Raw genomic sequence first — 17,306 nt, forward strand, 5'->3', positions numbered from 1 at the left:
TATGTCCTGTTTTATTTCCAAGTCCTGAATATGTACCCTTCAAAAAGTCTACATAACCTGATATCTTTTAATCCAACATTCCCCCATAAACAACTTAAGAGAAAATATATCTCCTTCTCTTCTTACCTCCTCCTCCAGTTACTACAGGCTGAGGCTGATAGTTTCTTAGTCCAAATTGCTGCTTTGGCCCTTCCTTCATTTAGACTAGTAAGTAAACACCATACAAAAACTCTTATATCCTCCCAACACACCACGAGTATCTTATAAGGATGATGCTGTTGAGTCCCATAAAGGAGGAACAAATTAGTCAAAGCACACCATCTGTAAAGTTTCCTGGTATACAGCTATATAATCTGGTTTTACAAGCAGCTCTGTAAAACTGTTACATTACTGTCCATAATATTGTCAGTCCTTTTCTCTGTACATGTCTGCAAAGAACAAGGCAAAAGGCAATATTATGCTTTATCTGCAACTGCCACAGCTAAAAGGTCGTTTTTCTAATTCTGCCCTTAAACAGATAATGCATTATTAGATATTAGTTATTAGATTGGGCTATCCACCCCCACCAAATGCCTGGAGCCCATGAACTTAAATTGGTTCAGAAAGGGACTGAGTTACCTACTGCAGGATAAAACAATATTTCTCAGACCTAATAACCTCAATTCAGCTTCTGGCTCAGAAAGCATCTGAACTGCAACAGAGATCTTCCTTCTCCCACAGCACACTGTTTAACAAAGTACTGGGAGAAGATACTATTATGATTAGTACCAGAGCTAAATGAGCCTTCAGTATAATAATTCTGTGTCATCAGCTTATGAAGAACATGTTATTTATTACTTTTGCATTATACACCTATTTCCAGCTTCAGCCCACACCATTATACACTGATGAATCCACATACATGATCCCCAAGGGACCTGCAGTTACGCTGCTTACCCCAGAAAGAAAGTTCAGTATTGTGGGTTTATATTATTTATTTTTTTTTCTATACTACTACTTATACTGTTGTCCCATCCCAGAAGATCCTAAGTGCTTCATATCCTAGACAAATCACTTTATGACTGGAACATACCAGATTCACAATTGGCAACATCTTTTTTTTTTTTTTAAATTTCATGATGCTTCACTGTCCTTAAACAAATAGTATCATAGAATCATAGAATCAGCTGGGTGGGAAGGGACCTCTGAGATCATCAAGTCCAACCCTTGATCCACTACCAATACTTATGTTTTAAAAAAGAAAACCATAGTGCTTTTTCAATTAGTCATAAAAATTAAAAGATTTCAATTAAAAAAAGAAAAACAAACAGAAAGCCAAGACTTACCTTTGCACTTCTCCCTCATCCAACCAAGCAAATTAAAGTAACTAAAGGCTGTGGAGCCTGTCATGCTCACTCCAGGGAAGCTAAATTCTTTTCTAGACAAGTCTGGTTAGGGCCATCACCCTCTACAAAACCTATGCTGTCTCAAAAGCTCCTCTCCTTCCCTATGTCTGTACAGAAAGCTTTATTTAAAAACATGAGGTAAGCATAAAACTAGACTACATGAAAAAACACTCTGCAAAAAGCCACACAGAGCAGCAGAGGGTAGAGAACAATAGTTACAAAGGGTATCCATTGCACCGACCAAGTGGACACCTGTTTGCAACATCATCTTTTGCTATGTGACTTCTCAATTGCTTTGCTGAGAAAGCACTGAGGGTGGCAATAGTAAAAAGGAACAAAATTCACACACACTGGAAAGCCCACAGCACACAAACATGGGAATAGGGATCTACCAAGGATCATTCTAGCCCCTTACTTTTGTCTCCAACAATTATTAATGTCAGATGTTTAGGGAAGAGTTCAAAACAGGATAGGCATGCGGAAATGTTGCCACAGAACAGCCTTCTTGATTCTAGTTTGTAGCTACAACTAGAGGCAAGGTCTTTGTATTTAATTCTTAACAGATTTGTCTTTCATGAGTTTGTCCAATTAGTCTTGAACCCATGTAATATTTCAGCATTCATATCATCCTGTGGCAAGGAGCTCTGCAGCTCCTATGGTGGTATGAATCAACTCCTTTTTAATGTTGAATCAACCTGTTAGTTTCACTTGATGTCTCCTATACAGTAGTGAGGCATTTTATTTACTTATCTGTTTATGAGGCATGGGTTTCTTCCATGTCCTCCCCACAGCAATCTCTTTTTGAAGCTGACAGTTTCTATTCTGTGGAATTTTTCACTCATACCAACCTGCTCTGAAGTTCTTCTACTTCCACCACACCTTTTTGTGAATGGGAATATCAAAACTACTATCCATAAGTAAAGTTTATGTGCAAACTTAATGGATTTTTAAAGTTGCAGTGTTTTTAGTGTTTTCACAGTATTTAAAACCCAACAGAAGCCTCAAGCCTTCTCGTACATGACTACTTATGTCAGGATGAAGCTGCTCTGCCCATTGTGTTTGCCTTCAAGTTCAAGTCTGGTTTTCTCACTTAGCTTCAATGTTCCCTTTCTCACATACAGGAAGGTGTCAATGTGTCTGCAAAATATCAAGAAGCTTGCTACAGTCACTGTTTCTGAAGATTTGCAACCAGATGAGAGTATTTGGTGGTACAGGATTAAAATCTTGTATTAGGCAAGAGAGAACCAGTGAACTGAGACCAAGCAATGACCAGGTGAAGGTGAATGGGGACAAGTGAGTGAAATAGTGACTGTGTTGGGAAGAGGAGACAGAGTGGGAGGAGAATGACTGGGACAGAGTCAAAAAGAATGCCACTGTGCTGGGACTGAGCAGTGAATCAACAGCCACATGCAACAGCATCTTCATGTGCCCAGGAAGTAGGAATAATAAAGTTGGGCTGAAGTTGTGAGTAGTGGGAAAGATATATGAAGTAACATTTTCATAGCATACTTCCAGAGAGATTGAGGACAAAGATAAAAACATCAAGTTGTCAAAGCTCTTGCCCTGGTCTGAAGGCAGTGTTATCCTAAACGGGATAAAAAAAGGATGGAGCAGAGTTGTCTGCAGCTGGCCTGTACATGAGAGTGCTTTAACAGATTCCTGCAGAGCAGGCAAAATTCTCTTTAACGTATTACAGTCATGGAGTTAGAGCCCATCACTATAGACCATCTCCACAGAAAGGGTTAAACAGTCACCAGGATTATTAGTCTGGAACATGAGTGTCCTGATAACAAAAGAACTGTAAATCTGAATTGCCATCTACAGATGATTCAGACATTTGTACAGAAACTGTTTATCATAGAACATGACACAGACCCTGCCAAACTGGATATGGGAGGCATTAGGATTTCACCCCACCCCAGTTCCTTCTTATTGTCCTCAAGAGAGTCAATTCCTCACACAGCATTTCATACCTCCGAATTTCTTAAGTTTTATTATAAACGTTCTCAGTTTCTCTCCATTTGTTCTGCCCCCATTTATTCGTCTTGGCTATCCAACACACACTGCAGTGGGAGCCAGGAACAACAGTCATGTTCCCCATACTATATCACCAAATTGCATTCTTTCCAAGCTAAAGATGCAGTGCCGTGACTTAAAAAACCCCCACAGAACAAAACAAACTCCCCACATAACTGCCTTCTTCCACGCAAGATAAAAACAAGCAGAGATATACAAGAGTTTCATCCATTAAAGAGAGAGAAACACACTCAGAAAACCTCAGGGGTTTTTAATAACCCTGAGGTTAGTACAGAATAGTTTCTAAACTGATTTTCCTCTGTTTTTAAAGGTATTCTAAATTTATTTCCAGATTTTCACATTCAGTAGATTCTACAAAGAGTCAGTATACACTGACCCTTATTAAAGAAGGAACAGTTCTGTTTTGGTGAAAAGTGACAAGAAGTTCATAAGAAGATGAAGCCTAAATACAGGGATAGTTGGATGATTTTGGTACACCTAATACTTTACTTGTTCTACCAGGAACTGGATGACCTTGGACACTTAAGTGTCTTATTTTCACTTAATAGCCATTCTATAGTCAGTATTACACAGGCACTTTTTTTGAGATACACATGCGTATATGTCTTTCTTACACTACTGCCACAAACCCCAACACCAGTTGTGAAAAGATGGAAGCCACAACTCCATTAAGAACCTTAAAAGGACACAAAATGTTTTCTTTGCAACTGGATGCAATGAATTGACATGATGGGTGACAGAACCGGCCACTAAAAGTTCATAAAGTTATTTTTAAAAAGAAGTGACAACACATGAGAAAGACTGAACCAAAGGCTTTTAGAGAATTCAAGCCATTAGCCAACCTACTCGGTTCAGGTCTCCGTCTAGAACCACAGTACTTGGAAAGCACATTGATAAGAAAAAGAAATTATCAAGATTGGCATTTCACTAAAACTTCTCTTCCACCATGTCCTTCAAAAAAGGATTTCCAAAAAATTCAGACTAATCTCTCCTCCAATTTACCCTGAAGGTTCCTGAGACATTTTGGAAGACAAAGACAAACAAAAACCCAGCAGCTTTCTCACTGTGCTCCCAGTTCTGTGCAGAGCACACTATTAGTAAATTATCCATAATGGCAAACAACAGAAAGCCTCATCAGAGGTGAGGAAACCGAGAAAACAAAAGCCTTTAACTTCCTATTAAAGTTGTTAACTCCTCTGGCTTTATGCTTTCTTTCCTTACAGACTGCACTCCCAGCAGTGCATGCTCCCCTTCTTTCCTGTACCCTCCTCTGCTGTAGCACTAGGCAAAATACCAACAGAAGACAGATGAGCCCCTCTTTCTTTGCTCCACCTCCTTAGGTGGAGGTTAGGGCCCTGACAGGGCCAACATATACTGCTTTGCTTCTCTCTAGTACTTCTGAAGATCCACTGTGATGCTGCGAAGAGTCACTCTGTCGAGAGGTGCCAGGCCTGAGGAAACACAGATGCCTCCTGTGGCATGCAGCTACAGGAAAACTAACACAGGCCCCTTGAATCTTGTTTAAAACACCAGGCAAACATGGGGAGGAGGTGGGGAAGACCACAAAGAGAGGGGCATTCAATACATGGATGCCAAGATAGCAATGCTGTCAGCTGCGCTTAAAGTTGTTGCTCTCCAGAGCTGTGTAAGAGAGAATATGAGGCTCAGTTGAAGCCTTAATTTAAACAAAGCAGAGGGGCTGGATTAAGCACATACAAACAGCCTGGTGCTTCAAACAACATAAAAATACAGTCTGGGAATGGCAGCTCAAGGCAGGAAGGTCTAAAGTCTGTTTATGTCACTGTGATAGCCCCTGTGATCTATCAGATTTTGTACACCCAGAACGTGGTACGCAGAAGTCTCTGTAAAAACTTACATTTAATTCCTGGATTAATTACATTAATCCAGGAATTTCACAAACTTGGCACAAAGAAGTACAGCTATCTCAGTGACACTCTGGGTCCCCTAAAGGAGCACACACACAGAAGTATGAGAACTCTGATCAAATTCCTTGCAGCTTCAAAATGGGTATCGTGGACTTCTGAAACTTTACACCACCAAAAAGACACTTAATGTGTGTCAAGACACTCATATGACTGACTGTGTCATTCTTGAGGAAGATAATGAGCCAATTCAGCTATACTGAAATTTGAACTCCTGTGTCTTGGAATTATAAAGAAAAATATTCCCAAGACAATTTAACACATCAAAGCAAGGAACATCTGAGCCATTTAGCTATTAGCTGAACTAGTGTCTTCAATCCAGTTTTAAAATTATTGCAGTCATTATTTAATTATTATTGTTTAACTATTGTTTTCTTAACTTATGAAGAACAAAGTTATCATTCAGATAGCTACAGCTCACCCAGAAACATCCTGCTTTCTATTCTGATAATCTGACCAAATCATGGAAACAGCAAATTGAGAGGGGAAATACTGTATTCTGTGACTAAGGAAAAAGGCTTCGATGCTTCATTTCTCCATCAGAAGATGCAGAGATGTCCCTCTAGATGGGATGCAACAGAAAGCATCTGGTGCACAAATTTAGTTTTGTCTGGTCATTCAGGTATAAATCCTTCCACCTTGCTGATATGAATAAAAAAGTGTCTGTTTCTGCACCATTATTGACTTGCAATCTGCTGATTTATAGGTCTTGCCTAAAAAGCACACCTGAAGAAACCTGCTAGAAGAGACCAGTTCTACTCAGAAAAGTAAGGTTCCTGTTTATGAAGAGGTAGGGAGAAGAGACGCAGGGGAGAGAGAAGGGATGCTGCCCAGACCAGTTATACTGTCTCCATCCCTAAAGTTTTCCAGGATCCAACCAGATAAAGCCCTAAGCAACCTTGTCTGACTTTGCACCTGAGCCTGTTTCGTGCAGGTTGAACTAGACACATTTTGAAGTTCCTTCCAACCTGAATTATTCCATGAAGTACACACTTAGAAATAGTTGTAAGTTTGTGGGTATTCTGTATATATTCTAATACGCTTGCTTTGGTAATGGACTGACAAAAGTAAGTGCTTGCAATAACATGGTTGTATCATCACCCTTTATCAGTGTTAAGTCATCAGTCTGACAGGATGACACAAATTCCATTTGCCATAATAATGATTCCCTGCCTAGAGATAACCTCTTTTAAAATGTGTTACACAACAGGAGTTCTAGACTCATTTCTAATTACCAAGCCAATGATAGTTATAATTATCACCATAATGGATCAAGAAAGCAAAGACACAAAAGCAGGTCCAAAAATAAAAGCAAAATCTTGGCCTACTCATCTTTAAAGTGACCTCTTCAGAATTTCATTAAGCATGTTGAATTCCCCCCAATGTAATGCCACAGAAAGACAGAGTGTGGGGGGTTTTTAAAGAGCAAAGTTAGGACAGCAATAAATCCATAACTAAGCAACTGAATGAACCTTAATTTGAAAGATCAGAAGGCCTCAGGTAAAAGACACAGACCTATACACATCCACATACAGGAAAAACTTCTGAAATAATGTGTTCTTCACTCAGGGAAACCCCAAAAATAAATCTTTTGCACAACATTAAAATTATTTTTGCACAATATTCATCAACATCCCATCAGATCACCCACTGTCAGAGCATGCAGGCTACAAGACAGTAGAGAGCTGAGAATATGGTAGTGATTTATTTAAGATTTTTGAAACACACAAAAATATGGCAAATCTCTTTTTCAGTTGACTATCTTCATACAGCACAACAGTTTGAGGATATTGCCACTCTATATGTATACCAGTATCTACCAGGTACCTATGAGAGAGCTAGAGAGGGACTCCTTACAAGGGGGTACAGTGACAGGACAAGGCTTCAAACTGAAAGAGGGTAGGTTTAGGTAAGATATTGGGAAGAAAACCTTTACTGTGAGGGTGTTGAGACACTGGAACAAGTTGCCTAGAGAAGTTGTTGATGTCCCACCTCTGTAAGTGTTCAAGGCAAGGTTGGATGGGGCTTGGAGCAACCTGGTCTAGTAAAAGGTGTCTCCTGTCCATGGAAGAGGGGTTGAAACTAGATGATCTTTCAGGTTCCTTCCAACCCAAACCATTCCATGGGTCTATGATATAAAGGGAACAAGCTCTTAACCATATGACTTTTTGAAGGATTTTCATCCAAATCAGAAGTTAAGATCAGCAGACAAGCTTATTAGTGAGCACTGCGATAAAGAGGATCTGCTATAACCAGTTAAGCTTTATTAACGCTGCATGGGAAAGACATAAGACAATCTAATTTCTACACATTAGCAATGTAAAGGGTGAAAAATTCTCCTCACACCATTCTGGGATAAATCTCACTTGCTCTGCATATAAAGCAAGCAAATCTGGCTACCCATCAGAAAATGGTAAGTAGATTTAACATATAGGACAAAAAGAAAAGACCATACTCTATAAAATACCAAAATTATATACTCCATAAAAATGCTGGCCTACTTAAGTTTTGAGGGAGGATCCCACTAGGGAAGACGATGCCACTCAGTGCATGAGGCCAGAGAAAGTTCCCAGTTTAGGAAGCAGTATGGCAGGAGACATGAATTCATCTATAGGAAAACTCATTTAATTCCTAGCATTAAAATATTTAGAAGTTAAAAGTAATTTAGAGATGAACAATTCATACAAAATATGGAATTTCAGCTCATGAGACAAGGTCTCTACACAAGTCTGGCAAAAAGTAGTCACTGTCAATGCATAAAAATATATTTTTTTTAAATTTTGAGGTGATTACATGACGCTCTCCTGGAAAACATGTATGCTGAAAAAACTAATATTAATGGTTAATCTTTATTTTAGTATGCCAAGAAAAAAGGCATTTACCACTGGCAACTGAAAGCCAAGGAACTCTAAGATCAGGCCTTGTGAGATCTTTGTCCTGCAACATCTTAAAAATTCAACCACTTATAAGTCAAAGGAAAGCTAACATAAAATAACTCTCCCATCACCCAAAAATATCCAAAGGAAAATAAAGCATGGCCCTGTCACATCTTGCACATGCTTTCTTCAAAAATTCTGTACTGAACAGAAACCAAAAATTAGGTAACAGCTGCTCACCACAACACCAGTCTCAACTTGCCTTCCTCAAGCAGCTTTACACATCAGAAGTGGATGGTTGATAGGAAAGACAGAGGACAGGAACTTGGAACGTAAACTGAATCGTGACTGTAGCTTTACACCCTAGAGATAAGCAAGAGTTTTATCTTCCAACCAAAACAATACATGAAGCTTTTCTATGTCGTTAATTATCACCAAATAGAAGTGATTTTTAATTAGATATATTGGTATATAAGGGGGGGGGGGAAGCCATAGTTATTAATCTTCTGAGATTTCCCAGTAGAAACCTAGTGCACTCCTACCAAGGGTAAATACTACCATAAAGATATTTTGGCAGCAAGCTTAAACCTCCAGAACCTCTTGGTATTTGGTATATTTTGAAGTGGGGTAAAATAAATTTCATGGTCTTTTGATTATCCACACACTCCATTAGATTTTAGAGATTTACTAAATACCACAAAAATTATGCTATATCAACATTTGGCTTTTTTCCCCGCTTCCCTCACCATGAACTAGGCCACAAAATTTAAAAGAATACTCATACAGTAAATGACCTCCTATAGTGAATATTACTTTTCTATTCTTTCTTGGAAACCTCTCAAACAGCTTGCCCACAGGTTTTTTTTCTAGGAAAACAGCCTATCCCAAGTAAAGTAAAACAAAGACTGCAACAGGCACAGCTATCACTGGGGATTTACCCTCCTGCATACACTGAATTCCCAGAACCAAGTTTTCTGGTGATGCTGACCACCCAGGAAAATTTCCACAGTGTGGCACTCCAACTGGAAAGGGGAAATCTGTAGAGACATCCTCAAATTCCTAATGTTCCCACATCTTTTGTACTAGCATAACTATTGTGGTTAGGGTTAAAAAACTTTTAAGTATGGTTGCATCCCAAAAAACCCTCTCACGAGCACCATTTTCTAACATGTGTCTCGTAATATTTATCCAACTTTCCACGTACACTGGGGTAAGTCATACTGGTATAATAAAAGCAGAACAACCACTTGCCTAAATCCTAGTTCTGTTTTCACAGCTTTACACAGACCATGGAGTCTCTTCTGATGCTGCAGTCTGTGACTTGGGCTATATAAAACCAGTTCTTCACAAACCTGAAAGCTCTTGGCTAACCCTTGCTGAACTCTAAGCTACAGATGCTAAAGTGGGACTGACACCCACAGGAGTCAAATTAGAGCCAGGTCACACATGTTCACAGAACTACAGAATCAATTAGGCTGGAAAAGACCTCTGAGATCATCGAGTCCAACCTATGACCCAACAGCACTATGTCAGCTAGACCATGACACTAAGCACCATGTCCAGTCTTTCCTTAAACACCTCCAGAGACAGTGACTCCACCACTTCTGCAGACAGCCCATTTCAATGTCTAATCACCCTTTCTGTGAAGAAATTCCTCCTGATTTCCAACCTAAATCACTCCTGGCACAGCTTAAGATTATGTCTTATCATCCTGTCACTAGTTGCCTAGGAGACTGACCCTCACCTGGCTACAACCTCCTTTCAGGTAGTTGTAGAGTGATAAGGTCACCCCTGAGCCTCCTCTTCTCCAGACTGAACAACCCCACGTTCCGAAGCCACTCCTCGTACAACTTTTGCTCCAGACCCTCCACCAGCTTGGTTGCCCTTCTCTGAACACGCTCCAGCACCTTAATGTCCTTCTTGTAGTGAGGGGCCACAGCCAGACTCGCTGTTTCACGCCGTGGCCCCAGCAAGGCAGCAGGACCCTGTGATGGGGTTGATTCATGGGGAAACTGGAGGATGCTCTCCCTCCTGTGCAAGCAGAACTCGCTACCACACTCCACCCACACTCACTCACGAGGATTCTAATAGAGAATCGATACATAAAGTTAAACGGGTTTTAGTGTGGCTTTAATTCACTTCGCTATCAGCTTTCCCCGTCCCTTGCCCATCGCCGGCCGAGCTTCCCGGGCCTGCGGTGCCCTCTGCTGGGCTGCTCCAGAACGGATCCCCGGATCCTCCCGGATCCTCCGACACCCGCCCTCCTGCTGATGCTGCCAGGAGAGCGCTGCCCCTTTCCCCTGGCTGGGCTCCTCTGAGCGGGGTCACAGCCCAGCCCCTCGGCTCTGCCCGCCCGTGCGAGCCCCGGCCTCTCCATCACACCCCAGGGAGCGCTGCCGGCGCGGAGGCTCCCCGGGCGGCACCAGCCCCCAGCACCGGAGGGTAAATCACAGAATCAATTGGCTTGGAAAAGGCCTCTGACATCGAGTCCAATCTATAACTGAACAACAGGATGTCAACACGACCATGCTGCGATGTTCACTCTTTCCTTAAACACCTCCAGGGACAGTGACTCGCAGTCCATTCCAAATGTTAACCTCGGCCTAGGGTGCTGACACATCTGGAGTATTTTAATGCAAGTCCTTTCACTGTAAGATACTAAACAAAGATCTAGAGCTGACATAGCAGAATGCCTTCATTATAAATAAACGTATATTTTCTAAAGTAAGGGGGGGGGAAATGGTACCAAACCTTAGCTGATAAGATTCAATTTTTACTGCTGTCCCTTTGCCGAGGTCTGCAATCCTCATGACTAAAATTAATTAGTAATTAGTCTCACGCCTCATCACTGATCTCAGAACACATTCTATTCCAAATACCTGAATTTTTAGTCACGATCTCAAAGTACTAAAGAGAAATATGAAACTGTCTCACCCACCACACTACAGGAAATTCAGGCCTCAACTCATCACAGGCAGCCAGAGGTTGTAGAGAATCCAGATCATCACATCTCTGTTGAGAAACCCACCCACCTGATAACTTTCTGAACACACATTGAAAGTAAAAGAAATTGAATTTTAACATAAGAACAAGCTGCTTTATAGCAAGGGTGACCAAGCACTGGCACTTGTTGCCCAGAGAAGTTGTGGAGTCTCCACTCTTGGAGATACTCAAAATCCAACCAGACACAGCCTTGAACAGACAGCTTCAGATGACCCTACTGTGAGCAGAGGATAGACAATCTCCAGAGATGCTTTCCCACCTTGGTCACCCTGTGACCACACCACCAAGCTCTACGTGTGGGGCTTGGGTTTGATGTTTGGCAGTCAGAGAAAATGCCTTGAAACTCTTGTGTACAGAATTCCTTTTGGAGAAATAAGGTAAGCAAAATTGTCACATTCCCCCAAATTAAATGCAATCAAATACGGATACCTTTCGTAATTATAGCAGGAGCCTTTTTTCTCAAACTTGAAAGTTTCTCACCTTACAAAGCTCATCATTGTCTTCTTTGACAGGCAGACAATTAATATTTGTGCAAGAGTCCGAGTCTGATATCTCTAGTAAGCTGGCATCTTTTTCTGATCCATCGCACTTATCGGTAGAATCACTATCGTTCTCCCAGTCGATGAACTCCAATTCATCTAAAATAGAATATTGGTAAAAAGAGTTTTTACTTAATCACCATCTATTATAAGCATGAAGTCAGAGTAATAATACAGTTATCCTGAACTTGAAGCAAAAAATACAACGTTAATTTTTTCCTATGTTCAACTGATCTTTAACTGTTTTGTCTCTCAAAAAAGCTAAATCCTACTAGAATAAAATCTTCTGTGAAGAAAGATAAACATTACACACACAAAAAAAAAAGATTTCAAAGCACTGTTTGCAAAGAGGCAGTACCTTTAGCTGCACAGGTACAGAGGGTGGTTTTTTTAGTTTAGTTACTAGTTTTTCCACGGTTTAATTAGGGGACTTTTTTGCCCAGTTGTATTGGAGTTTCCAAGTGTGCTTGTTCCGAATTAGATGTTCTAAGCAAATGCTTCAAACAGTGTTAGTTAACATCTGCTGTTAGTGGTAACCCTCACAGAGGAATGAAAAAGCTAGTTTAAATGGTCACCTCCTAGAACACCATGCCTAAACATACAGGTCTGCAATTCAAACCTCTAAGCACATCAGAGAGAAGATTGCTTAGGATAAATTAATAGAAACAGGCACAAGAAAAGACAGAGTTAAAAAAAACCAAAACAACAAACAAACCCACAACAAAATGGCAATAATCAAAGAGATGCAGAGAGAAATGCAGAACTTTTCTTCCACCATCCTCATGACCAGGTGGTATTTAATGCAACTCCAGAAGTACGCTCATACCTCTGAGGATCTACTGAAGGTCATGGAAACCTGCACTGCAATAGCAGCCTCACCACCCTTCAGGTCCGAGTGCCACAAGGTACTGAGAGGGATAACCTCAATGCATTTTGTATAAATGAGCATGTTCAGAGGAGACTGGATGAAAGCTTTTTTGGGTTTTGCTTTTGTAAATGTCATACTTCTAACATCAGAATAGTCATGTATAGGGAAGATGCAGCAGAGAGAGAAGGTACCTGCAGAACGCTCCAGACAGATATACATATCCATGGAACTGTGGTAGTACCTTCTGGACTTGGCAGTGCTACCATAGTCTAAATCACTAGTTTCTTTAACAAACTTCCAAAGCCTGAAGTGACCCAGACAAATAAACATACATATCTGGTGTTCCCTGCTTTGTCACACACACGAATGCACTTCTGCTTCTAACTATGAGAAAGCTTCATCAGAAATGTTAAACACAGACATTAGTGACCAGGTTTCTGGTCAAGAGGTTTCTCTTGAAGCTGTGTGACAAGTTGTGTGCAACTTGTGACAGCAGTATAAATTCCCTAATAAAATACAACACATTTTATCTTGTCACACTAAAGTATTTCACATGAAAGGGAATGTCACTTTTAAAAATAACTTTTTCAGCTACTGTAGCCATTTCTACAAGTGTACCTATATATGCACACACAAAGATATACACTAATTACAGCACTGTACATACTGTATGATGGTTTCCACACTCCAAAAAGTGTGGAAATAATAGTTCTTTTACTCCCCACTGCTTTCAGTATATTTTTGGGTTTAGAATAAAAACAGGAAATTACTGGATTTTCTCAGTACCTTTAAATAGATACATAATTCATCAAGGCTTTGTCAATTACACAGAGAAACTAAATTTTGCTATCTTACAAGATTAAAAATAAGACTGTGTATTGTCTCAAAAAAAAAGAAAAAAAGAGATTAAAGCCTGCAGGGTCCCACTTGCATGAGACAAGTGCAATAGAATGATACTAATGGCAGGTTAGAAAGATTCCTGGTCAGCAAAAGATTGCAGTTTAAAAAATGGACAGTCCTTCCATTTCAAAAAGAAGAAAATTACTAGAAATTACAAAACATAACCATCAGTATGTCAATGACAGTGTTAAATTGGTGATAAAAATATGGATAAAAGGAGGAAGATTTTGCGGTTTTGTTTTAAACCTAAGGAGCATGTTTACCCAGAGTCACACACAAAAAGTATATCAGTCAATCCATTTGTTCAGCTCATAATGGTCTTTGAACACTTTGCCAGACATCCAGAATGTGAAATCTGGCTGTAACGCTTCAGATCTGGGTGAAGTAACACAAAGCTATTTATTTTTACCAATGAAAATACTTCCCAACAAGTTCTAATGCAACTTACACATTATCCTAACTAACGCTTGTAATAATACAGCACACAAGTAAAGATTTTTCTGTCTTCAGGCACACTTTTTAATCAATTTCTCTCCCCTCTGCCGTTTCCTGCTTCATCAATTAGAAAGGAAATCCTAAAAACCAAACTCATGGCTAGCTCACAGTAGAGCTAACATGGAAAGCAAAGAATACTGTGTACCAAAATGAAAATGCGTGCCACAGAACATGGTGCTATCTGCAGCTGCAAAGTCTGCCACATCTAGTCAGTAGATGCAGACAACAATATCACCTGCAGAACAGGGCAGGCAGAGAAGGCTGTTCACAACCCCAGAATCTGTACCACAGCACAGAAAATAAAATAGTACAAATAAACTACAGTATATTGAAATGAACTGACATGCTTTACTCAATGTTATATAATCTCCCCAGCTTTGCTCCTTTACTCTAAGGTTTAAAGTTTTTGTACATAATTTATACCAAGAGCTGGTTCTATACCCAGACGAAATTTATGAAAAAAAACCCTCCAACTGATTCAACCAAAACAGGATTAGATCATGTCATTTTGTCAGAATGACCTCGGAGTATTCTCATTACAGCACTTGAAGCTGACAGAAGGTTTCTTGATAAATCTGCTTGCGTTTGAACTTACCTTCACTACTTTTGTCCTCCAACAATAAATCATGTCTGCTAGGCGATTCCTCTGTTTTGGAAGCGTGATTTTTTTTGCTGTGCAACCTTGGAATCGATGTTTTATTTTCATCATCTGAAAAATCACTGCCACTAGAGGTCCATATTATGTCCTCAGCTTCCCTAGAGCTTTCAGCAGCAGCAGAAGCTTCTATTAAAAAGTAAAGTGTTAGATTGTTACAGAAAGGAAGTTCTGTTAGATTTAAAATTATTAAAAATTAAACTATACTATTTTTAATAAGAAAAAATTATCAGTTCTGCTATAGGTATCATAGATTAATCCTGAAGCATCAACACAAATATTTCTTACACATACATGCATTATTTTCCTTTTGGTTCTCCATAATAAATGGTAAAACTTCATTTTATACAATGAGGTTATCACTTTGTCCTTCAGCAGAATGAGGACAAGTCATGACTATCTGACATTTAGTCCTCTATACACAGTCCTAATGCTCCCCCACGTGTCTTTGTAAAATGGTAAGTGGTTTAAATAAAGACTGTCCTTAGAATTCTGGGTTTGGGATTTCTCTGATTTCATGCAACGAATAACAAACGAATAAAAGTATTTCACCAGTAGAGACTACTCTCCAGTTTTTTCCTGAGGGGGAGGGGGAGAAAGAAAAGCACAACTTTTCAGAAGTTGCAAAGAAAAGCTGTTGGGTTTTTGAAGTAAGACATTTTAACTCAAAATACCTTTCTCCACCATTTTTAATAACAAAAGCAAGGAAAAGAGGATTCATGCTTAGCATGAAGTATATAGAACTAGTAATCATAGGAAGGCAGAACTTTCCACTTCTTAACACTACTAAAACTTTATATATAAATGGGAAGCTAGACAATTACTGGGGATTTGGAATTAGGCAGAAGGGCCCACAAGAAACACAACCACATCTCCTCCTGCAACACACAGAGGTTCTTCTCAGAAATCTAGAAAAGCTAGAACCCCAAAAGGTAGACAGCAAGTGCCCAGTAGGTCACCTACTTAGGTCCAACAGAAACAGCACAGCTGCTAGACCAAGTAGAAATAGAGACTGAAGAAGTCACTACCCCCTCTTTCTTTCCTTTCCTCCAGGCTCAAAAAGGGAAAGAACTGATAAGTCCTCCTTCTCTTTATTGTGCTTGGAGTTCTTTTTTTTTAAAATCACAATATTAAATGACTCAGGTGTATATAGAAGATTGCAAAAGCAGGAGGTTGACAAAATTCTGTTTTTATATCTATTGCTCATATTTGCAAAATGCAGGTTATCTCTCATGCCTGCTTGTCTGTCTCTAGCAGAAAACAAAATAATTTTACCCTCAATCTATACAGCTAAGGGGTATATTTCATCCCCTCCTGTTAAAAATGTGAAGAATTTAAATATCCTGTCCTTGTTATAACCATATATAGCATTAGTGATGCTTCTTTCACCTGTTCAAGAGCAATAGCTGAGTGACTACAGCTTTGCAGAATATATTTGGGACTCTAGGTGAAGAGAAGAGACCAACAACAATAGCAAGAGACCGTGTCTTATAAAAATTAGCTTCTGATTACAATAACAGAAGAAGAAAGTAACCAGTATATTATGCCAACTTCTAACTTAATAAAGGCAAAAAACAAAGTGATAATCTTCTGACAATGCTAACATGAAATAATTATAACATACTTGCTGCACTTTCAGCAGATGTTGACAGTGGTCCAAGATGCTTCTTAATCCTGGATTTCTTATTAGTAGGTCTCTGGTACTATATTAAAAAGAGACAGAGGGAGAGATTTAATCACTAAGGCATTAAAAATAATTTTAACATGTATCAATATATTCAAACCTGTTGTTATTCACCCACCAAAGCTCAGCAGTACAATTTCAAATTAATTTTTCTATCTTCTACTAGACTGTGATATAATGAACGGGGTATCAAAGCATGAGAACAGCAACATAAAAGCTGAATTTTCAAAGATTTGGAACATACAAACTTACTTGACTACGACAGGAATCACATATGACCTTGAGAAGAACAAGAGCCAGTATTTTCAGCATTAAAATGTCAGAAGTGCATAGCAACAGCATGCTTGATAAAGCATGTGCCCTATTCAAAGGTTACAGAAAGAAGTATTTGGTTATGCTGTCCCCGGTTTTTTACTAAATCCCACAAGCTATGCAACAGTGTGACCAGTCAGTACCAGAAAAAAGAAACAGAAAAGCAACTTGGTTGATAATGATTTTCATCACAAAACACTTCTCACTAAGAGCTGGCTGAACATCTCTGTTCATGATCAACAAGACTAACACACGCACAAGAAGTTAAGCATAATTTGATGTATTATCTGAGAGAGCACCAAGATCCACATCTGCAGGGTCATCAAAAAGCAGGATTTTCTACAGTGAATTCACTATTGCAAACACACTATTTAGATCTAGTAAAAAACCTTCAATGCAAACTACAGTCTTTTTGTTCCACATTTTTAGGAAATGCAGCAGTCCATCTCAAATGTCAAATCACTTTTGCATCCTTCAGTGTATTATTGAAATTTTCTAAGTGATAAGTGCTATCTAGAACATAATGTATTAACATATGTTCAGCAAGTTACACTAACAAGTTAAGACAATGTCCTTATATAACTGTGCTTTCCATTTTTTGTCTATTTT

The 17,306-nt window shown here is 39.4% G+C and overlaps 1 protein-coding gene across 1 annotated transcript in view; it reads right to left on the bottom strand.

Moving 5' to 3' along the window:
- The window catches only part of SPIDR (scaffold protein involved in DNA repair), a 194,452-nt gene that overhangs the window by 174,076 nt on the left and 3,070 nt on the right, over positions 1-17,306 (bottom strand). Inside the window, exons 3-5 of the mRNA XM_018075037.3 lie at positions 16,326-16,404; positions 14,642-14,830; positions 11,725-11,882 (exon numbers count right to left, since the gene is read on the bottom strand). Of these exons, the coding sequence (XP_017930526.1) occupies positions 11,725-11,882; positions 14,642-14,830; positions 16,326-16,404 (426 nt within the window). The remainder of the gene's footprint in view (positions 1-11,724; positions 11,883-14,641; positions 14,831-16,325; positions 16,405-17,306) is intronic.

This window comes from Manacus vitellinus, unplaced genomic scaffold, assembly GCF_001715985.3.
Source record: "Manacus vitellinus isolate BGI_N305 unplaced genomic scaffold, ASM171598v3 scaffold_1_pilon, whole genome shotgun sequence".
Taxonomy (NCBI): Eukaryota; Metazoa; Chordata; class Aves; order Passeriformes; family Pipridae; genus Manacus; species Manacus vitellinus.